Here is a 23,585-nt window from a genome sequence, read left to right as displayed (position 1 = left end):
TTTGATTGGATTTAACAGCTCATTGACATTAAAAGAAATGAATTTTACTTTGTCCTTAGCCATGTGTATTTACCTGTTAGTATATCATTGAAATTTGCAGAATATAACTTAGTCGATCTACTCCCTGAACAAATAAGAAGCAAGAAACATGAATAATAAAGAAAAAGGTAACGAAAGTGTGATTCCAAGTCTGAGGTCTCTAGATGACCCTGGGTTGAGCTAGAGGAAATGTCTAGCCATGGGGGATAGCCCCTCCTACCTGTGAGTTGAGGCCCCCTGCTGCAGTACCTATAAAAGTAAGTAAAAAAATCTATGTCCATTACACAGAAATGATTTCCCTGTATATTCCTCCCATATATATATATTCTCCTTTAGGTGGGGAAAAAGGAATGAATGAATGAATAAAAAAAAATTGAGTAATATAAAGTCCACATTATAATACATACTTCTTGAGATAGGTATATCACCATCTATTTTTTGCTTCCATTTAGTTTATCAGCACTTTTAAAGTTAGCCAAACCTTATGGCTCTTCTGAAAGAGGTGAGGTCTGCCCTCGGAGAACTCAGACTCTTCCTAATATCCTTCTCTCGTCCTGCTCCCGTTCCCTGCTTTCTAGGTTCTCTTACTATTTCCCAAGCAGATCGGGACAACTGCTCAGCCAGATTTTCCCTTGGTTTGACCATGCTAACGGGCGGTCCTCTTGTTCATGTCTGTAGTCGCCTCCTCCACTGTCTGATATAGCTGTATCTCTCCTCGTAAGCTTCCCATTCCAAAACACCCTCTTCTTACCCCAGCCCCTTCATAGAATCTCCGCCTTGCTCTTGCATCGAAGGAATTTAAGTACTATTGAGCACGGTTTACTTTGTCTGTCTCCGGGAGGCCGCGGTACGAGCGAACGATGCGCCTTCTCAGTTTCAATCTCCATAGTTGGGGGAATATCCAGCGTTTCCCGCAGCAACTTTTCTACAAACTTCATCATCGACAAACCCTCCGCTCCTTCAGGAACATTATAAATCCTGAAATTTTTCCGTCGTGATCTTCCCTCCTGGTCAAGCAGTTTACTTTCTTGTTGATTTAATATTTTTATTGTCTTACTTAGTATCTGTTCCACGTTTTGTCCGCGATCTTCCACCTTCTCAATTCGAGTCTCTGCCACCGCTATTTTCTGATTGACGTTGGCGAGCTCTGACTTGATATCATTGAGTTGCTGCTTTATATCTTTTTGGACTTCCCTTGTCTCTTCCAGAATCCTTATCATATTTGCCGCTTCGCTTGCACGAGGCCCAGCACCAGCTTCGCCGCCACGTGCACGTGTAGGAGAGCCGCGCGTTGTACCTCTCTCTTCCACAGGCTCCGCAGTGGTGCTTTTTTTATCTCCGTTCTTTCTCCCCATTCTTGCCCCCCTTATCAATTCAGATATTTTCAGAAGATCTTGTATTTGACGGATTAACGGGGCAAAATATGTGTTTTTCCGCAGGAGCTGTTGATTTAAGCTGCCATTCTGGGCGATGATGTCACCAGAACCCCCGCACCCACCACTTTCATAATAAATTTTTACTTTGAACTTTGAGTAAAAGTCAAACTCAGCACAATAGCATAGATAGCAGCATAGTGGCATAGTGGTTGGTATAATTACTGATAGGGGTTCAATTCCCAGTGCTCTCTGTAAGGAGTTTGTACGTTCTCCTCGTGACCGCGTGGGTTTCCTTCCATATTCCAAAGGTGTATGGGTGAGGGGTAATGAGCTGTGAGCCTGCTGTGTTAATACTGGAGTTGTGGCAACATTTGTGGGCTGCCCCTAGCTCAATCAACATGGATTTGATTCGACACAGATGACATGTTTCTCTGGATGTTTCAACATACGCATGACAAATAAAGCAAACTTTTAATAGTGTACAAAGCCATGAGCAATCAACAATCAGCAGAACAGCCACATGCATAAACATCAACAATCAAACTTAAATAAAAGTGACCATGAACTGATTAACTAATTATCAGCAGAACAAGGACAGCAGGAAAGACCTTTTAACAGATGTTGTGCAGGACAGTTGGGGCATTACACTTGAGAGAGTTTTGTTGAGAAACTGGATAGCTACAGGAAAGGAGTTTCAGAGATGACCTGTAGTCCTGGTGATGATAGACTTGTAGCGTCTCCCTGATGACAATTTGGTGAGTTGGTGACTGTTAAGGTGGATGGAGTCAGCAGTAATTTTTCCAGCTCTTTTCTTCGATCTGGCGATGAACAGATCTTTAAATGTCGGTAGCTGACAGCCAGTGATCTCTGCTGAGTGGGCCACTCGCTGAAACCAAGACTTGGAGAGGCAGGAGGCAGTGGGGAGCAACACAGTGACAGAGGTGATCACAACACTCTCCACGATGGCTGAGTAATAATTCATTGGGATACGCCTGAGGTGTTAAATTTCCTAAGCTGGCATTGGAAACAATCTACATGTTCCAATACAATTTGGCCCTCACACTGTAGCAGGAGTTGCCAGTCAATGTTGGACTCAGTATAGAACTGCCTTAGGGACTCCAGCTCTGGCTTCCAAAATTGCTCACAATCCTCCAAGTGTGGTCTAACCGATGCCTTACAAAGCCTCAGCATTATATCCTTGCTTTTAGATTTTAGTTCTCTCGAAATGAATGCTAACATTCTATTTGTCTTCCTTACCACCAACTCAACCTGCAAGTTATCCTTTAGGGAATCCTGCACAAGGACTCCAAACTTCCTTTGCAACTCTCATTTTTGAATTGTCTCTGTTCAGAAAATTGTCTTTGCCTTTATTCCTTCTCTCAAAGAGCTTGACCACACACTTCCCTACACTATATTCCATCTGCCACTTCTTTGCCCATTCTCCCAATCTGCCTAAGTCCTTCTGCAGACTCCCTGCTTCCTCAACAATACCTGCCCCTCCACGTATCATCCGCAAACTTGGTAATGAAGCCATCAATTCTGTAATCCAAATCATTGACATATAACATGAAAAGAACAGGTCACATATCGACCTCTGTGGAATGTCGCTAGTCGCTGGACGTCAACCAGTATAGGCCTCCTGTATTCCTGCTCTTTCTCTCCTGCCAGTCAGCCAATCATACATCATACTCAATTCAATATATTGCACTAATAATTAGAGTTTTATAGAGTTGCAACATTAGTTCACGACTCTTGAACTCAATCCCATGACTAGTAAAAGGCAACACATCATATGATTTCCTAAACACCCTCTCAGCTTGCAAACTATCTAAATGGGAAATATCCCCAGCCTGGCTCCCTTGCAAGCATCTCTTTAAATGTAAACGTTACGCAGGAACAGCTTTCTCTGGTACACTCACTGATCATGCCATGATGTCTCAGCAGAATCTGTTCCTCCATGGGCGAAGGGTCAGTCAGCTACATCTCAAAAGTTGCCTTTTGGAACAGAAATAACATGAGAGGCAACCTGACTGACTCATTCCCCAACCGCTATTGTCCCACCCAGTCTGAATCTATCTTTAGTTTAGTTTCGACTAAACTGATGGCTGTGTTTCTGTGAAACTTGTTTTTCACATTGTTGTGTCCTCTGAAGGGAACGAAAGCAACAGAATTGGAAGTAGGCCATCAGGCCTTTCACCAATGTCACAGAGCCACAGAGCCACAGAGCCAGACAGCCCACAGCAAGCCCTTTGGCTCACCCGATCCGTAGCAACCACTCCTTTATACTATCCCATCCTCCACACATCCCCATCAACTGCCTCACCTACAGACTGGGGGGAATTCAGTGTCCAATAAAGCCATACAACACAGGAGCAGAATTAGGCCATTCAGCCCATTGAGTTTGCTCCACCATTTTATCATGGTTAATTTATTATCCTTCTCAGCCCCATTTTCCTGCTTCTGTTTTAAAAATACCCAAGGCTTGGCCTCCACAGCCATCCGTGGCAATAAACTCCATGGATTCACTACCCTCTGACTAAAGAAACTTCTCCTCATCTCTGTTTTAAATGGACGACCTCTTATATAAAGCTGTGCCCTTGGTCCTACACTCACCCACTATAGAAAATATCCTCTCCATATCCACTCTATTCACTTACCTCAATGCTAAATTGACTCCACAATCTATAGACTTACTTTCAAGGACTCTCCAACTCATGTTCTCGTTAAATTATAGACTGGTTAGCCTGACCCCATGGTTGGGAAGATGTTAGAGTCAGTTGTTAAGGATGAGAAGATGGAGCACTTAGAGACACAGGACAAGATAGGATAAAGTCAGCATGGTTTCCTTCAGGGAAAATCTTGCCTGACGAACCTATTGGAATTCTTTCAGGAGATTACAAGTAGGATAGATAAAGGAGATGTAGTAGATGTTATATATTTGGATTTTCAGAAGGTCTTTGACAAGGTGTCACACATGATGCTGCTTCCCAAGTGAAGAGCCCATGATATTACAGGAAAGTTAATAGCATGGTTAGCACATTGGCTGATTGGTAGGATGCAGTAAGTGGGAATAAAATGATCCTTTTCTCCAGTTGGCTGACGAGTGGTGATCTGCAGGGGTCGGTGTTGGGACCACTGCTTTTTATGCTGTATATCAATGACTTAGATGATGGAAAAGATGGCTTTGCTGCCAGGTTTGCAGATGATATGAAGATTGGTGGAGGGGCAGGTAGTTTTGAGGAACAGGTAGGCTGCAGAAGGACTTAGACAGATTAGGAGAATGGGCAAAAAAGTGGCAAATGAAGTACAATGTTGGAAAATGAATGGTCATGCACTTTGGTAGTAGAAATAAATGTGAAGACTATTTTCAAAACGGGGAGAAAATCCAAAAATCTGAGATGCAAAGCAACTTGGGAGTCCTTGGGCAGAACACCTAAAGGTTAACTTGCAGGTTGAGTTGGTGGTAAGGAAGGCAAATGTAATGTTAGCATTCATTTCAAGAGATCTAGAATTTAAGAGCAGGAATGTGATACCAAGGCTTTATATGGCATTGAGGAGGCCTCATTTTGCGTATTGTGAACAGTTCTCGGCTCCTTATCTAAGAAAAGATGTGCTGGCGCTCGAGAGGGTTCAAAGGAGGTTCAGAAGGAAGATTTTGGGAATGAAAGGGTTACCATATGATGCCTGTACTCACTGGAATTTAGAAGGTTGCGGGGGGGGGGGGAGATCTCATTGAAACCCTTTGAATGTGGAAAGGCCCAGACAGAGTAGATGTGAAAAGGATGTTTCCCATGGTGGGGGAGTCTAGGACAAGAGGGAACAGCATCAGGATAGAAGGGCATACATTTAAAACAGATGCTGAGCAATTTCTTTAGCCAGAGGGTGGTGAATTTGTGGAATTTGTTACCACAGGCCATTGTGGAGGCCAGGTCGTTGGGCGTATTTAAGGCGGAGATTGATAGGTTCTAGATTAGACACAGCAATCTTTGAACTTTGAGTCTAATCAATCCTGGTATGGTAGTGTAGAGGGCGGCCTGATATCGTGGTTAGTGCAATGGCTTACATCTCCAGCATCACCAATTAAGGTTCGATCCTCGCTGCTGCCTGTAATAAGCTTTGTGTTCTCCCCATGACCATGTGGGTTTCCTCTGGGTGCTCCAGTTTCCTTCAACATGCCAAGACGTGCATGTCAGGATTAGTGAGTTGTAGACATAATACGTTGGTGTCAGAAGCATGGCGGCACTTGTGGCTGATTGATTTGACACAAATGATGCATTTCACTGTAGGCTTCGATATACCTGTGACAAATAAATCTAAACTTTAATCCTTCTCCTTAAATCTCACAATGTCACAGGGACGGTACCAGAGGTCGGGATCGAACCTAGGTCTCCAGATCTGTGAGGCAGTGGCTCCAACCACCCACTTCTGCACTCTCTCCACGGCCCTGGGTGGAAGATCGTCCCATACAATGCCCTGACTTTTCCCAAGCACGAGAGACTGGATGAGGCAAATTCTGGGGCTGATGCCACTTTGGGCACATGAATGGCCCTTAACCTAAACATTTCCGAAGGTCTGGGGCGAATCAGTATGTAAAGATTAAAGATCAGCTTTATTTGTCACATGTACATCAAAACATCAAAATACACAGTGAAATGCACTGGGTCGGCAACCAACACAGTCCGAGGATATATTGGGCAGCCCACAAATGTCACTATGCCCACAACCTACTCACTCTAACCCATATATCCTTGGACACCAGTGGGAGGAAATTGGTTTGCCCAGAGCAAAGCCACATTGTCACAAGAAGTGCATGCAAACTCCTCAATGAAAGTGACAGAAACTGATCATGGATTGCTTGTGCTAGGCACTATGTTACCATATGTTCCACGAACTTGGTGGACCCACTGTTCGCACTAGACTTAGATGTGGCCCACAGCTACATCTCAGGAGACCAGAGAGAGAGAGACCTTGTCCTTTCAAACTTGTTTTCAACATGCACTTGAACTCCTCTCGGCTCTCCATGGGATGTGTGGCTTAGTCATTCGACTAAAGCCACAGTATTGAGATCCAATCAGAATATACACCAAGTCAAAAAATTATGCTAAATTAAATACAATCTTTCTGCAGGATTTGCTATAATTTAAACTGTGAGGCTGCTCCTAGGGCATTGAGGCCAATGGGCAGTCCCTGAACTGTGGTCACTGAGGGTCACTCCACACTGTGGTCAGTGAGGGTCACTCCACACTGCGGTCAGTGAGGGTCACTCCACACTGCGGCCAGTGAGGGTCACTCCACACTGCGGCCAGTGAGGGTCACTCCACACTGCGGCCAGTGAGGGTCACTCCACACTGCGGCCAGTGAGGGTCACTCCACACTGCGGCCAATGAGGGTCACTCCACACTGCGGCCAATGAGGGTCACTCCACACTGCGGCCAATGAGGGTTACTCCACACTGCGGCCAATGAGGGTTGCTACACACTGTGATCAGAGAGGGCCACTCCACGCTGTGGCCAGTGAAGGTCACACCACACAGTGGTCAGTGAGAATCACTCCATATTGTTGTCTGTGAATGTCAATCCATACTGCACCCAGTGAGGGTCACTCCACACAGTAGCCATTGATGGTCACTCCAAGCTGTGGCCAGTGAGGGTCACTCAACACTGTGGCCAGTGATGGTCACTCCACACAATGGTCAGTGATGGTCACTCTACACAGTGGTCAGTGATGGTCACTCCACACTGTGGTCAGTGAGGGTCACTCCACACTGTGGTCAGTGAGGGTCACTCCACACTGTGGTCAGTGAAGGTCACTACACACTGTGACCAGTGATGGTCACTTCACACTGTGGTCAGTGCGGGTCACTCCACATTGTGGTCAGTGAGGTTCACTCCACACTGTTGCCAGTGAGTGTCAATCCATACTGTAGCCAGTGATGGTCACTCTGTACAGTGACCGGTGAGGGTAACTCAATGCTGTGGCCAGTGAGGGTCAATGTTCCCTCTAAGGTGGGCACACACACACATCTTTTGCTACTAGCACACAAAGGAATTTAAGCTGCACATGGAAGGTTGTCACCCTCTACCTCATTGGCATGATAAAGTATTGTCCACAATCGTACACAATCACATTTCTCTTTCTTGTTCCTGATGCATTGAGAACGTGGAGTTTGCAATGATTTGTTTGTAGAAGTGGTTTATTTATACTGCTTTTATTGAAGAAATTATTCAGTGTATGCATGTTGTTGTCACTGGGCAGGGAATTGCACAGCACAAGATTTTTGCACACACTGGTCATTACAAATTAGAGGGAACATTGGTGAGAGTCACTGCACACCACTCAGAGACTCCTTGTCCCCCTTTTGACCATGTAAAATGTGATTCATTCGCTCTCCTTACAGACCGGCTCATCACTGGGAGAACACCTTCCACAGACTCATCCACAGACGGCAGCAGAAATGGATCCAGCGAGCCACCAGAAAACAACACCACCTCCACCGACCAGACGTACCTCAATGAGATGATTACAGTTCCTGACGTGGGAGGGGTAAGTTCTCCTCGCCCTCGCCGCCTCCGTCCCCACGCAAAAACAGAAACTGATGGAAATAGATGCTGTTTCTGCAGAGAGCTAAAGTTTCATTTCAGAGGCCGTTCATCAGAACTGAAAGGGAGATAGGGGAACCTTCCAAAATTGGAGGCCGGGGACCATGGCCAGCTCTGAGGCTCAGCAGGGAAGGGTAGAGTGATAATGACTGTAAGGCCATAAGACATAGGAGAAATCAGCCATTCGGCCCATCAAATCTGCTCCATCGTGGCTGATTTATTATCCCTCTCAAACCTATTCTCCTGCCTTCTCCCCGTAACCTTTGACACCCTGACTAATCAAGAATCTATCAACTTCTGCTTTAAATATACCCAGTGACTTGGCCTCCACATTCATTCGTGGCAATGAGTTGAACTGATTCACCACCACTGGCTAAAGAAATTGCTCATCTCTCTTCTGAAGGGATGCCCCTCTATTCTGAGGCTGTGCACACTGGTCCGAGACTCCCGCTCTAGGAAATATCCTCTCTACAGCCACTCTATCTATGGCTTTCAATATTCGATAGTTTTCAATGAGATCCCCCTTCATTCTTCTAAACTCCAGTGAGTACAAGCCCAGAGCCATCAAACGTTCTTCATATTTTAACCCTTTCAATCCCAGAACCATTCTCGCAAAACTACTCTGGACCCTCTCCAATGCCAGCACATCTTTTTTTTTTTAGTTGAGGCCCAAAAAGGCTCACAATACTCCAAATACAGTCTGACTTATTCTAGTCCTCTTGAAGTGAGTGCTATCATTGCATTTGCCTTCCTTACCAATGACCCAAGGTGATATGAAGTTTGATAGTGAGGGTGACAGAGAGGAGATTCTGTGGCCACAAAAGAGACATCAGGATGGTGTGTTACGTCCCAGATGCTAGGGCCCAGGATGGCTCAAAGCGGTTGCAGAATATTCTCAAGAGGGAGTGTGTGCAGCCAGAGATCGTGGTGCATATTGGCACAAATGACATACACAGAAAGGAGGAAGAAGTCCTGCATATTGAGGATAGAGAATTAGGAAGGAAGCTGAAGAGCAAGACTTCCAATGCAGTCATCTCAGGGTTACTTAGGATGATTGTACCGATGACTGAGTGGCTGAGGAACTGGTGCAGAGGTCAGGGGAGTCAGGTTCTTGGATAATTGGAACTTTTTCTGGGGAAGGAGTGATCAATGCAGGAGGAATAGATTGCACCTAAACTAGAGAGGAACCAATACCCTAGCCAGGAGGCTTGTTAGTGCTTCTTGGGAAGGGTTAAATTAATTTTGTAGGTGTTGGGAACCAGAACGCCAGGTCAGAAAGTGGAGGGACGGAGAGGAAGGTAGATGTCAGGGCCAGTAAAAACAGGCAGGAGCAAAGTAATGGATACAATGGGATGGATAGTTTGAAGTGTGTGTATTTTAATGCTAGGAGTATTATGGGTAAAGGAGATGAGCTTAGGTCATGAATTGGTCAAGGTCAATGGGGAAAGTGATGGATGTGCAAGAAAACATTTCACAGATCCTGGGAAAGGTGCACCAGCAGGGAGGAAAGAGGGATAAAGGAGAAGGATGTGGGTAACAGGACAAGGAGGTTCAGAATGAAGAGAAGGCAATGGTATTGTGTAGATCAGCCGTGGGACAGACGACAGAGAAATCCAAGGAGCTTGCAGATGGATAACTTGGTAAGCTAAAACAAAGGGGAAGGTGGAACATATAACATAACATCAAAGATGTCTCAGAGCAGCTGCAGAATATTCTCAAGGGTGAGGGTAACTAACTAGAGGTCATAATGCACATTTGCACCAATTACATAGCTAGAAAGGGGGAAGAGGTCCTGCGCAGTGAGTATGGAGAGTTCAGAAAGAGGCAGAAGAGCAGGGCCTCCAATGTAGTCAACTCAGTATTGTGGATATAATATTTCAATGATATTTGAGTAATCTTGTATATATATTATTGATTAAGCATTCTTGTTTGTTTAAATAACTAATTATGGGTTATATGTAAAAATATGTTAATTGTGCATGTTATCATGCTACCATGTGATGTGTGTATGCATATTAGAGGGCTGGAGACTTCCTAATATTGTTCAATCATGCAAGAAGGGAACTAGGGATAATCCTTGAAACTATAGACTGGTGAGTCACGTTAGTGGTAGGGAAGTTATTGGGGAGAATTCTTCGAGATAGGATTTGTGAGCATTTGGAAAACTAAGTCCTAATGAGGGACAGTCAGCTTACGGGGCAACTCATGTCTTATGAGTAGAAGACTGGCAAGGAATATAATGAGATATATTTCATTTGCAGATATGGGTGGAGAACTGGCAGATGGAGTTTAACCCAGCCAACTGTGATGAATTGCACCTTGGTAGATCAAATATAAAGAGACAGTACACTGTTAAGGACAAGATCCTTGACAGTGTTGATGAGCAGAGGGATCTTGGGGTCCAAGTTCATAGCTCACTGAAAGTGGAGACAGGTGTTGAAAGGGTGATTAAGAATGCGTATGGCACGCTTGCCTCTATTAGTCAAGGCATTGAGTTCAAAAGTTAGGAAGTTATAAAACTCTAGTTAGGCTGCATCTGGAGTATTGCATACAGTACTAATCACTCCGTTATAGGAAGGATGTCAAGGCTTTGGAGAGGGTGCAGAGAGGTTTACGAGGTTGTTGCCTGGATTAGAGGGCATGTTCTATAGTGAGAGGGTGGACAAACTTGCGATGTTTTCTTTGGAGCGCCGGAGGCTGAGGGGAGACCTGATAGAGGTTTATAAGATTATGAGAGGCACAGACAGAGTAGACAGGCAATATCTATTTTTAAGAATTGAAATATCTAATGCCAGAAGGCATGCATTTAAGGTGAGGGGGTTAATTACAAAGGAGATGTGAGGGGCAAGTTTTGGATGCCTGGATGTGAAGGAATGTAAGGAAAATGGAAGGATATGGACATTGTGTAGGCAGAAGACATTAGTTTAGTTAGCCATTGGATTACTAATTTGATTTGTTTTGCAGAACACTGTAGGTTGAATGGCCTGTTCCTGTGCTGTTCTGTTCTATGTTCTATGTTCCAAGTAGTTAACAACATTATCTGGCCAATGAGTGGCTGGGAGCCTGTGGGGAGAGGGAATGGGGACCTACAAACATAGTGAAATTGAGCTGTGAATTTCGACCTTAACAGTACACTGTTAAGGATCTTGTCCTTAACAGTGTACTGTCTCTTTACATTTGATCTACCAAGGTGCAATTTGTCACATTTGGCTTGGTTAAACTCCATCTGCCAGTTCTCCACCCATATCTGCAACTGAAGTGCAGCAAGGGCAAGCCAGGGAACTACAGATCCACCAGCCTGACATCAGTGATGGGGAGCGTACTAGAGGGAATTCTGAGGCATAGGACTTGTCAGCATTTGAATGGACAGAGTCTGATTAGGAGGAAACAGCATGTTTCATGAAAAGTCATGCTTAATGAACTATTTTATTGAAAAGGCAATAAAAATGTAGATGCGGGTAGGGCAGTGGATTTCATCTAGTTGGACTTTAGCAAGACCTTTAACAAGGTCCTGCAATAAAACCATAAGACTATATGACATTGGAGCAGAATTAAGCCATTCAACTCTAGTCTGCTCTGCCAAGCCATTCAACTCTAGTCTGCTCTGCCACTCCATCATGGCTGATTCATTATCCCTCACAACCCATTCACCTGCCTTCTTGCCATAACCTTTGATGCCTTTACTAATCAACCTCCCATTTAACTATACCCAATGACTTGGCCTCCACAGCTCTCCGTGGTAACGAATTCCACAGATTCACTATCCTCATCTCTGTTCAAAAGGGACATCCCTCTATTCTGAGGCTGTAACCTCTGATCCTAGACTCTCCCACTATTGAAAACATCTTCTCCATGTCCATTCTATCTTGGCCTTTCAATATTCAATGTTTCAATGAGCTCCCCCCTCATTCTGCTAAACTCCAGAAAGTACAGACCTAAAGCTATTAAATTCTCCTCATGCATTAACCCTTTCATTCCTTGGTTCATTCTTATGCACCTTCTCTGGGCCCTCTCCTATGCCATCACATCTTTTCATAGATAAGGAGCCCAAACCTGCTCGCCATAGTCCAAGTGTGGTCTGACCAATGCCTTGCAAAGCCCCAGCATCATATCCTTGCTTTTATATGTTGTCTTCTCGAAATGAATGCTGACATTGTATTTGCATTCCTAACTCAACCTGCAAGTTAACCTTTACAGAATCCTGCACAAGGACTCCTAAGTCTCTTTCCACCTCTGATTTCTGAATTTTCTCCACATTTAGAAAATCATCTACATCTTTATTCCTTCTTCTAAAGTGCATGACCATACACTTTCCTACATTGAATTCCATCTGTTACTTCTGTGCCCTTATACTAATCTGTTGAAGTCTTTCTGCAGATTCCCCGCTTCCTCAACACTACCTACCCCTGCACATATCTTTGTATCATCCGCAAACTTGGCCACAAGGACATCAATTCCATCCTCTGTGGTAGACTGGCCTGGAAGGCTTGGTTGCATGGAATCCAGCGAGAGCTATTTAGATGGATCCAAAATTGGTCTAGAGGTAGGAAGCAGAAGGCAGATGGTTAATGTTTTGTTCGTGGTTTGCAGGTCAGTGACTAGTGGTGTGCCACATGGGTCGGTGTTGGGATCCTTATTATTTATTATTTATATAAATGATTTAGATGCAAATGGCTTCTTCACTAAGTTTTCAGATGACACACAATTAGGAGAAGTTGTTATTCGTGATAGTTGTTCTAGATTGCAGGGGGATCTTGATTAGTTTGGAAAAGGGCCGAAAAGTAGCAAATAACAGAGGTGTGAGGTGATGCATTTTGGAAAATTAAAGCAGCATGAAAGGTAGGGCACTAGGGAATGTAATGGTACCGAGGGATCTAGGGTTACAAGTGCATAGAGCATTGAAACAGCGTCACAGGTAGACAGGGTGGTAAAAAAGACATTTAGCTCACAGGCCTTCATATTTCAGTACATTGAGTGCAAGTGTTGGGACATTATGAGGCAGTTGAAATTATAACATAAGAAATAGGAGAAGGGGTCGGCCATCTGGCCCGTCGAGTCTGCTCCACCATTCAATAAGATCATGGCCGATCTGACCATGGACTCATCTTCACCTACCTGCCTTTTCTCCATATCCCTTAATTCACCAATTAAGGAATTGGTGAGGCTGTAACATGTATTGTCTTGGTCAGTCTGTCATAGGAAGGATGTGGTTAAACTGGAAAGAATGCAGAAATGATTTGTGAGGATGTTGCCAGGATCAGAGTGCCTGGATTTTAGGGAGATGTTTACCAGGCTGGGTCTTTATTCTTTGAATGTAGGAGATTAAAGTGTTCAGAATTGTGAGGAGCATAGATAAGGTCGATGGAAACAATCTTTCCCCAGGGTAGGGGAGTCTGAAACTAAGGGACACTCAAAATGCGCTGGAGGAACTCAGCAGGTCAGTCAGCATCAGTTGAAAAGATTAGCTGACGCTTCGGGCCGAAACCCTTCGTCAGGACTGAAGGAAGAACTTTGGGGAGGGTTTGAAGAATGCTGGTAGTTGAAAAGAACAGTAATTTTTAAGACAAAGGGGTGGGGGAGGGAAAGCAGGGAGGTGATTGGCAGGAGAACAATAGTAGAAGGAGGCAGAACTATGAGGGAGGTGATGCGAAATAAGGATAGAGGAAGGGAGGGGGAGGGAATTACCGGAAGTTGGAGAATTCTATGTTCATACCAAGGGGCTGGAGACTACCTAGACGGTATATGAGTTGTTGCTCCTCCAACCTGAGTTTAGCCTCATCATGGCAGTAGAGGAGGCCATGTATGGACATATCTGAATGGGAATGGGAAGCAGAGTTGAAGTGGGTGGCTACCGGGAGATCCTGTCTGTTGTGGTGGACGGAGTGGAGGTGCTCGACGAAGCGGTCCCCCAATCTGCGTCGGGTTTCCCCGATGTAGAGGAGGCCGCACCAGGAGCACCGGATGCAATAGATGACCCCAACAGACTCACAAGTGAAGTGTTGCCTCACCTGGAAGGACTGTTTGGGGCCCTGAATGGTGGCAAGAGAGGAATTGCACAGCACAAGATTTTTGCACACACTGGTCATTACAAATTAGAGGGAACATTGGTGAGAGGATGTGATTTAGAGGACTTGGCTTATATTTGCAGAGACAACAGATTGACAGGGAGGGCATGGTCTGGATCTGTAGAGATGACATTACTCAGATTGATAGAAAAAACATGCTTTAGATCTACGTATAGCGGGAACACGGGCGGCACAGTAGAATACTGATTAACACAACGCTTTACAGTACAGGAGAAGCAGGTTCAAATCCCACCGCTGACTGTAAGGAGTTTCTTACTCATGTAGGATAATGTCTTTCTTGATAAAGGAGATCACGCTGCTTAACAGGGAAGACGTGGCTGTGAAAACAGTCTCAGCTTCTGAGGCCTCGTCCATGGTGGTTGTAGGAATTGACACTGATACTACAGCAAGTGGTCCTGACAGCAGAAGCCACCTTCTTCTTCCCTTTTTTCTTCTAGTTTGTGCATCTTGATTTTGGGAAGATGCATTTCGTTCACTGGAGTATTCTCTTATTAATCCTTCTATTGCTTCCTTTTACAATCTGATCTCTCCTCTTCATTTCCTCATCTACAACAGCATCTGATGAATCCTCTGGTTTCATATCTCCATTGACTCCTTTCTTTTTTGGCCTTCCATTCATCCATCTGGGCTTTTGGTCTTTGCATCTACTTTTATAAGCAGCTTTTTGTCTCCCACTTGAAGTTCAGGCAGTGACCTTAGTGCACGCAGAGTAGATTCTGGTTCTTTATACTCACAAAAGCTGAATGCTTGCAACTTTCCTGAAGCTCCATGAAATCTCTTCCAGCTTAATTCCAAGCCACATTTCACAAGTAACTGCCTGATTAACATATCAGAAGCTTTCTTAGATATGTTGCCTGCACGAACTGTTGTAGTTGGACCACTACTTTTGTCACTTTCATGATTCCTCTGAGCACCATGGCCCCTCTTTCCAACCAGAGGCACAGAGGCTGACACCAATACCAGTTTGTCCTCTGCTGGTGTTCAGCATGGAGATGGTTGTGGCATCATCCCGTACCATTCTTGCCTCACTTTCAGTACAGGTAATCTGGGTTCAATTCCTGATGCTGCCTATAAGGAGTTTGTGCGTTCTCCCGGTGGGTTTCCTCCGGGTTCTCCGGTTTCTTCCCACAGTCCAAAGATGTGCCAGTAGGTGGGTTACTTGGTCATTGTATATTATCCCGTGGTTAGGCTAAGGTTAAATCAGGGGACAGCTGGTGGCATGACTCAAAGGGCCTGTTCCACACTGTATTTCAATAAATAAATATATATAAATCTCATCATTATCAGAATTTTCTTCAGCAGTGTGCTGATTAGTGCTCATTTTGTAAAAGCAACTTGACTTTTTATCTGTTTCACTTCTCTCTATCATCTACTTATTATTGTCTACTCAACATGCTGTTTGTATGTGTCCTAGATCTTCCTTTCAAATCTCTTACTAGCTCTTCTTTCAGTTAGTCCTGACGAAGGGTCTCGGCCTGAAACGTCGACTGTACCTCTTCCTAGAGATGCTGCTTGGCCTGCTGCGTTCACCAGCAACTTTGATGTGTGTTGCTTGAATTTCCAGCATCTGCAGAATTCCTTGTGTTTGTGTCCTACTTTTTTTGCAGTGTTTACAAGGTTTGCCTTTAAACCTGCATATGTCTGATGTATGTGAGCCCCTGCCACAATGGTAATACAATTTCTTTGGCCAGGTTGGTTTCTGTTTAGATGCTGCAGTTTTGTTCACGCTCACTTTCATTTCTGACTACAATTTAATTGCATCACTATCTGGGGTTTCCATTGAAACAGCAGTTTCAACTGCTCTTATAAATGTAGGTTGTGTTTCAGTTGGGAGCTAATTTTGAATGCTTTCCTTTAAGGTTCCACAAACTAAATGACCTCTTAGTGTATCGTTAAGCCCACTACTGAACTGACAATGCTCAGACAATCTCTTCAATTCAGCCACGTACATTGAAATTAACTTACCTTCCTTTTGATTCTACTTATGAAACCTAAAGTGTTCTACAATCATCAATGGCTTTGGTTCTAAGTGTTCCTGCATCACTTTTACAATACCTGCAAAGTTTATTTCTGCCACTGTGGTTAAACTTCAAAGCCAATTGCAGGCCTTTAAACCCAATGAACTTGGCTAAATTGAGATTTGCTTCTCATTGGCTATCTCACATTCTTCAAAATATTGTGCCAATAGCTCAGATTACATAAGCCAATTATCTATTGAGTAATCAAATTAATCAATCTTTCCAATGCAGCCAGCCAGTCCTGATTTTTTTAATGACTATTATCACATCAACTGAATCTCCTTTGTCTATCCTGCTGTTGATTTCTTCAAAGAACTCCAACAAGTTTTTCAGGCAAGATTTTCCCTTAAGGAAACCATGCCGACTATGGCTCATTTTATCATGTGCCTCCAAGTATCCCGGAAACCACATCCTCAACAATTGACTACAACATCTACCCAACCACTGAGATCAGACTAACTGGCCTATAATTTCCTTTCTTCTGCTTTTCTCCTGTTTTGAAGAGCAGAGTGATGTTTGCAATTTCCCAGTCTTCAGGAACCATTACAGGATCTAGTGGCTCTTGAAAGATCATTACCAATCCCTCCACAAACTCTTCAGCCACCTCTTTTAGAACTCTGGGGTGTACACCATCTAGTTCAGGTGACTTATCTAGCTTCAGACCTTCCTGTTTCCCAAGAACCTTCTCCCTAGTAATTATAACTTCACACACTTCATGACCCCTGACAATTGAACTTCTAGCCTACTGCTGGTGTCTTCCACAGTGAAGTCGTCTGTAATGAATTATTTGAACAAAGAATGCTTAATCAACAGCATATTTACAAGGTTACTCAAATATTATTGAAATATTAACTACACATCAGGAGTACTGGTGGCTAATGTTTATCTTCGTCTTACGTCCAGCCTGGATTTAGCTTCAGGAAGCTATGGGCATTTACAGGACCAGGATACCTGATGAGCATTGCGTATCTGGACCCAGGAAACATCGAGTCAGATCTGCAATCTGGGGCGGCAGCGGGCTACAAGGTCAGTCCAAGAACAGTGTGTGGTCCTAACCCACCATGTTGACCGATATTGCACCCATCACCACCCTCCCTGCTTTTAATCTCCTCCTTCCGTGCCTTTAATCAAAGTCAAGGTCTAAGCAAATTTATTGTCTAAGTACATAAGATATTACCATATGCTACCTCAGAATTATTTTCTTGCAGGCTTTTACAGGAATATAAAAAAATACAATAAAATTTATGTAAAACTATGTATAAGCAAAGACCGACAAACAACCAATGTGCAAAAGAAGAAAAAATATACAAATATATAGAAAATAACACCGAGAACATGAGTTGCAGAGTCCATGAAAGTGAGTCTGTAGGCCATAGATGTTCAGAGTTGTAGTGAGTGAAGTTATCCACACTGGCTCAGGAGCCTAATTGTTGGAGGGTAATAACAGTTCCTGAACCTGGTGGTGTGGGACCTGAGGCGCCCTGTACTTCCATCACAATGGTAGTATTGAGAAGGGAGCATGGCCTGGATGGTGGGGGGTCCTTGATGATGGATGCTGCTTTTTTGTGGCACACTCCATGTAAGTATGCCCAGTGGTGGGGAGACATAAGACCACAGGTCAGAGGAGCAGAATTAGGCCATTGAGCCCATTCATCTCTGCTCCTTCATTACCTCACAGCAGATTCCTCCACTTTAAATATACCCAGTGAATAGCCTCGACAGCCATCCACGACAATGAATTCTACAGATTCTCATTGTCTGGCTCAAGAAATTTCTCCTCATCTCTGTTTCTAAATGCACATCCTTCTATTTTGAGGCTGTTCCCTCTGTTCTTAGTCTTCCCCACTATAGGAAACATTGTCTCCACATCCACTCTTTCTAAGGAGGACCTTTCCTGTGACGGACTGAGCTGCGCCCACCAACGTCTACAGTCTTTTCTGTTCCTGGGCATTGTTGTTTCCATACCAAGCTATGATATAGCCATTTAGAATACTCTCCACTGTGCATCCATCGAAGTTTGTCATACTTTTAGCTGACATGCCAAGTGTACACTAACTTTTAAGAATATACCACCCTCCGAACCTTTAATCACCAGACTCCATGCCTTAACTGTGGCGTTGACTGACACAGCATTCACCACCAGTCTCCGTGCCTCTCCCACAGCTCCTCTGGGTGCTCCTTTCCGCAACAATGCTGGGCTTGCTGCTCCAAAGGCTGGCGGCCCGCCTGGGTGTGGTGACGGGGATGCACCTTGCTGAGGTCTGCCGACACTACTACCCCAAGGTAAGGCGGAGGGAACCAGTGGGATTTGCGGCGTCGCACTGCTCACGCGCTTTTCGGAGGCTGAATAGAAACCTGAGAGAAGTTTATAAACGTACGAGAGGCACAGACAGAATAGACAGCCATAATCTGTTCCCCAGTGTAGATAGGTCAAATGTGAGAGAGGGAAACTGCAAAGGAGACATGTTTTACTCAGATAGTGGATACCGGGGTGGTGATAAAAGCAGATATCAAGGGGCCTTTAGACAGGGACATGAGGTAGGGAATGGAGTGATAGAGTCATGGAGCACTGCAGCACAGAATCAGCCCATCCAGTCCATCCAGTCCATGCCAAACTGGTTTTCCACCATGACCCACCAACTCACACCTGGATCATAGCCCTCTATACCCCTCCTATAGATGTACTTATCTAAACTTCCCTTAAACATTGCAATCAAACCAATATCCACCACTCCCTCTGGCAGCTCGCTCCACACTTGCACCATGGAGGTCTATGGTCTGGGTGCTTGCAGATGGGGCTATACACAAGACCAGGTCAGCACAGCTGAACAGCCCCTTCTCTACTGTAATGCTCCATTATTCCACGTGCAGGCAGCAGGGATTTAGTTAATTTGGTATAATGGTTGGTGCAGAATGAGCATTGAAGGGTCTGTTCCTGTGCTTTATTGATCTTTGTCCCAGAAAATCCTGCTCCGGGTCCTGTGTTACAAAAGTAACAGAAGTGCTTGGGGTATGCAAATCCCTTCCTTGTTTCAGCTCCAGTTGTCTCTCTCCAAGCTCCTTTTGCCCATCCCCTCTGTTCCCTTCCTTCCTCCATCCCCCTTTCCCAATCCCTCCATTCCTTTCCTTCCTTCATCACGCTTTCCCAATCCCTCCATCCTATTCATTCTTCTGTCACCCTTTCCCAATCCCTCCATCCCCTTCCTCCCTGTCACCCTTTCTCAATCCCTCCATCCCCTTCCTTCCTCCATCATCCTTTCCCAATCCCTCCATCCCCTTCCTCCCTGTCACCCTTTCCCAATCCCTCCATCCCCTTCCTTCCTCCCTGTCACCCTTTCCCAATCCCTCCATCCCCTTCTTTCCTCCATCACCCTTTCCCAATTCCCCCTTCCCCTTCTTCCCTGTTACCCTTTCCAATCTGCTTCCTTCCTACCCAAGGGGGCTGATAGTTATTCTGGGCTGGTGACCACATCCCTCTGCACAGACTGATATATACCACCTTGACCTCTGACCACAGTCTGGGAATATACCATCTTGACCCCAGACCCCTAACCCCAGTCTGGGAATATACCATCCTGACCCCTGACCCCAGTCTGGGAACGTACCACCCTGACCCCTGACCCCATGTATTGGTTTATTGTTGTCACATGCACCAAGAGACAGTGATGAGATTTCGTTTCTGTGCCATCGAGACAGATCATTCCAGATATAAGGAAATAAATAGAATATACAATCTCGTGTTGGAGCTGCAGAGAAAGTGCAGTGTAGGCAGACAAACATGGTGCAGGGTCAGGGTCAGCTGAGAGACCCAGAGTTCATCTTTCCCAGATATTGGGTCCATTCAAGAACCTGTTGACAGTGTGTAAAAGCCATCCTTGACGTGTTCTCGAGCTTTTGTATTCTCTGCCTCATGGGGGGGGGGCGGTCACTGATGACGTTGGCTGCTTTCCTGAGGCAGTGGGAGGTGTCAGGGAGTTGATGGAGGAGGGACTGGTGTCTGTGATGCACTGGACTCCGCTGCAGCCACAGCTCTGTAGATTATTGTGCTATTGGGTAGAACAATTGTCATACCAGGCCATGTGGCATCCAGATTGACCCCTATGCCCAGTCTGGGGGGATATCATCCTGACCCCAGACTTCAGTCTTGGGAAGTATCACCCTGACCTCTGACCCAGATCTGGGGATATATGACTCTGACCCCCGACCTCAGTCTCGAGAGGTATCACCCAGACTCCAGTCTTGGGAGCTATCATCCTAACTCCTGGCCCCCCACTGAGCAGATATCTCCCTGACCCCGACTTAAATCTGGGCAGGTATCACCCCGACCCTGACCCCAGTCTGGACAGATATCATTCTGACCCCTGACCGCAGTATGGACAGATATCACCTGATCCCCAACCGCAGTCTGGACAGATATCACCCTGACCCCAGAATGGGAAGATATCACCCTGACCCCTGACCCCAGACTGACCAGTCCAGCTGTCCCAGGTGTTACCCCCGCTGTCCGAGGCAATGGCTGATGCTATCTGGATCTGGGGGTGTGTAAGTGTCGGGGAGAGTACCCGTTTGCCAGTGATGTACGAGTCCTCACCTTTGTGTGTTTCAGTACCCCCGAATCTTGCTCTGGCTGACCATCGAGCTCGCCATCATCGGCTCCGACATGCAAGAGGTGATTGGCACAGCCATTGCCATCAATTTACTGTCCAGTCAGAGGTGAGGACAGCCTGGGGTCAGTACGGGTTCAACACGAGAATCAGATTCATGTACACATACTGCACACCTTGATCCCTGACCTCAGTCTCGGGAGTTTTTTATATATATATAAAATAAGTAGTGCAAAACAAAAACAAAAAAGGAAAAAGTAGTAAGGTAGTGTGGATTCATTGTCCATTCAGAAATCTGATGGTGTTGAGAAGAAGCGGTTGCTGAAACATTGAGTGCATTCAGGCTCATGTACCTCTTCCTTATCGGTAACAATGATAAGAGGGCATGTTCTGGGTGATGGGGTCCTTAATGACAGATGCTGCCTTTTTGAGGCATCGTTTTTTGAAGACGTCCTTGATACTGGGAGGCATGATGGAGCTGACTCCGAGTCTGCTACTTTCTGCAGCTTTTTCCCAATCCTGTGGAGTGGCCCCCCCCACCACACCAGACAGTGATGCAACCAGTTAGAATGCTCTCCACCGTACATCTGAGGAAATTTGCGAGAGCCTGTGGTGGTGTACCAAGTCTCCTCGGACTTCTAATGAACTATAGCCGCCGTCGTGCCTTCTTGTGATTGCATCAATATGTTGGGCCCAGGATAGATCTTCAGAGATGTCTCTCTCTCCCCTAACTGCCCTCGAGGTGGCAGGGCCTGGCTTTGAACCGCTGCCCTCTATCAGGAGAAGGTGCTCCTATGGTGCTGCTGGGGAACTAAGGCATAGACCCAACAATGGTGAAGGAATATATTTCCAAAACAACACACACACAAAATGCTGGAGGAAGTCAGCAGGTCAGGCAACGTCTGTGGAGGGGAATGAGGTGTTGACGTTTTGGGTCAAGACCTTTCATCAGGATATATTTCTCTGTCTGGATGGCGTGTGACTGAGAGTAAAACCTGCAGGTGGGGGCATTCCCCTGTACCTGCTGCTTTTGTGTTTCTGGGTGGAGACACACTACCCGCCCATGATGTTGTGCCAACCTTATAACCCACTCTAAGATCAATCTAACCCTTCCCTCTCAACCAGTCCTCCATTTTTCTTACAGTGATGTGCATGTCTAAGAATTTCTTCATTGTTCCTAATGTATCTGCCTCCACCTCCATCCACACTGAGTAAAACACCTACCTCTGATAGCTCCCTTAAATTTTCCTAATTATATTAAAATTCTGTTTCCCCCCCCCCCCACCCCCATATTAGCCAATTTCACCTGGGAGAAAAGATGCTGGCTGCCTACTTGATCTGTGTCTCTTATCATTTTGTACATCTCTATCAAATCACCTCTCATCCTCTGCTCCAAAGAGAAAAGCTCAACCTATCCTCAAAAGACTCTCAAATCCAAGTCAATCTCCTCTGCACCGTCTCTGAAGCTTCTTATAATGAGATAATAGGGAGTTGGAATAAATGGGTCTCTTCAGGCAGAAGGGATTTCTTTGTGGCCCTTTGCCCTCAATTCATATTGTGATGTTTGACTGCTATTCACAGCTCAGAGGGAAAGCTGGCAAGAGTCTGTTTTGCCATGGAAGGGTCTGCCCTGCGTGGAACCAGTTCCAATGTATATTTCCCCTGCCTCTTGTCTCTCTTCATGACCTGCCCAACATTTGCTTGAATTGTTAACCAAAGTAAAACCAAGTTTATTACCAAGGTACAACCTTGAGATTCATTTTCTTATGGACATTCACAGCAAGTACCAAGAAACATAATAGAATCAGTGGAAGACCACACACAACAAGACAGACAAACAACCAATGTGCAAAAGACAACAAACTATGCAAATGCAAAATTAAAAAATAAATAAGCAATAAATATTGAAAGCATGAGATGAAGAGACATAAAAGTGAGTCAATGGGTAGTGGGAACAGTTAGGGTGAGCCAAGTTGAGTGAAGTTGAAGTTGTCCCTTCTGGTTCAAGAGCCTGATGGTTGAGAGGTAATAGCTGTTCCTGAACCTGGTGGTGTAGGTCTTGAGGCTCCTGTACCACCTTCCTGATAGCAACAGCAAGAAGAGAGCATGACCTGGATATGTGAGGTTTGAAGTTCAAAGTCCCCTTATGGACGAGTCCTGGCTTCAATACTGGAGATTGAAGCCCAAGGATTGAAGACCAAAGACTGTGAGCTCGGAGTCCGAGCTCCTGGCTCAGCATGCCTGGAAGTTGGAGGCCCAATATCTGCAAGTCTGTGAGTCCAGGGCCAAGAGCTCTGGGTGCGGCCTGTCCTTTGGTTAGAGCCTGTCAGCGGGTGAGTGGGAGGAAGGAAAGGGAGTTGTTCAGCTGTTGTTTTTTTTTTTTGTTTTGTTGCTATTATTGTGCTGTTATTGTTGCCACTGGTGTTGGCCTGCTGAACGTGGTGGGCATGCTCTGTTCTCATGGAATGTGTAGCGACACTTGCGAGTCGCCCCTGCACTGTGTTGGCAGTTAGTGCAAACAATGCATTTCACTGTACAGTACACTTCAATGTACATGTGATAGACAGATAAATTTGGCTCTGAATCTGACGTAAATCTTTCACTCCTATAGGATTCCGATTTGGGGAGGAGTGCTCATTACCATTGTGGACACCTTCTTCTTCTTGTTCCTTGACAAATATGGTAGGTGTTGGGTCACGGTGAAGGAGCCCTCTCCAATATTTCCACTACGTCTCTTCTTGACATCTACCATTTCATTCATTGTGGTCGAGAACATGAAGGGAAGGTGAGAGGTCTAGTGACCAGCTGGGATCCCAATGTATATCGGAGCAATCACAATGGCCTGAATATCCGATGCCAGCAG

General features: G+C 45.2%; 1 protein-coding gene across 1 annotated transcript in view; it reads left to right on the top strand.

The window, feature by feature from the left end:
- The window catches only part of LOC140199297 (natural resistance-associated macrophage protein 2-like), a 65,754-nt gene that overhangs the window by 5,137 nt on the left and 37,032 nt on the right, over positions 1 to 23,585 (top strand). Inside the window, exons 2-6 of the mRNA XM_072261112.1 lie at positions 7,813 to 7,958; positions 17,022 to 17,144; positions 18,282 to 18,401; positions 20,725 to 20,831; positions 23,334 to 23,404. Coding sequence (XP_072117213.1) covers positions 7,813 to 7,958; positions 17,022 to 17,144; positions 18,282 to 18,401; positions 20,725 to 20,831; positions 23,334 to 23,404 — 567 coding nt within the window. The remainder of the gene's footprint in view (positions 1 to 7,812; positions 7,959 to 17,021; positions 17,145 to 18,281; positions 18,402 to 20,724; positions 20,832 to 23,333; positions 23,405 to 23,585) is intronic.

The sequence above is a fragment of the Mobula birostris genome, chromosome 6 (genome assembly GCF_030028105.1).
Source record: "Mobula birostris isolate sMobBir1 chromosome 6, sMobBir1.hap1, whole genome shotgun sequence".
Taxonomy (NCBI): Eukaryota; Metazoa; Chordata; class Chondrichthyes; order Myliobatiformes; family Myliobatidae; genus Mobula; species Mobula birostris.
Note: the sequence above shows the minus strand (reverse complement) of the source record. Positions and strands in the feature narration are given on the sequence as shown.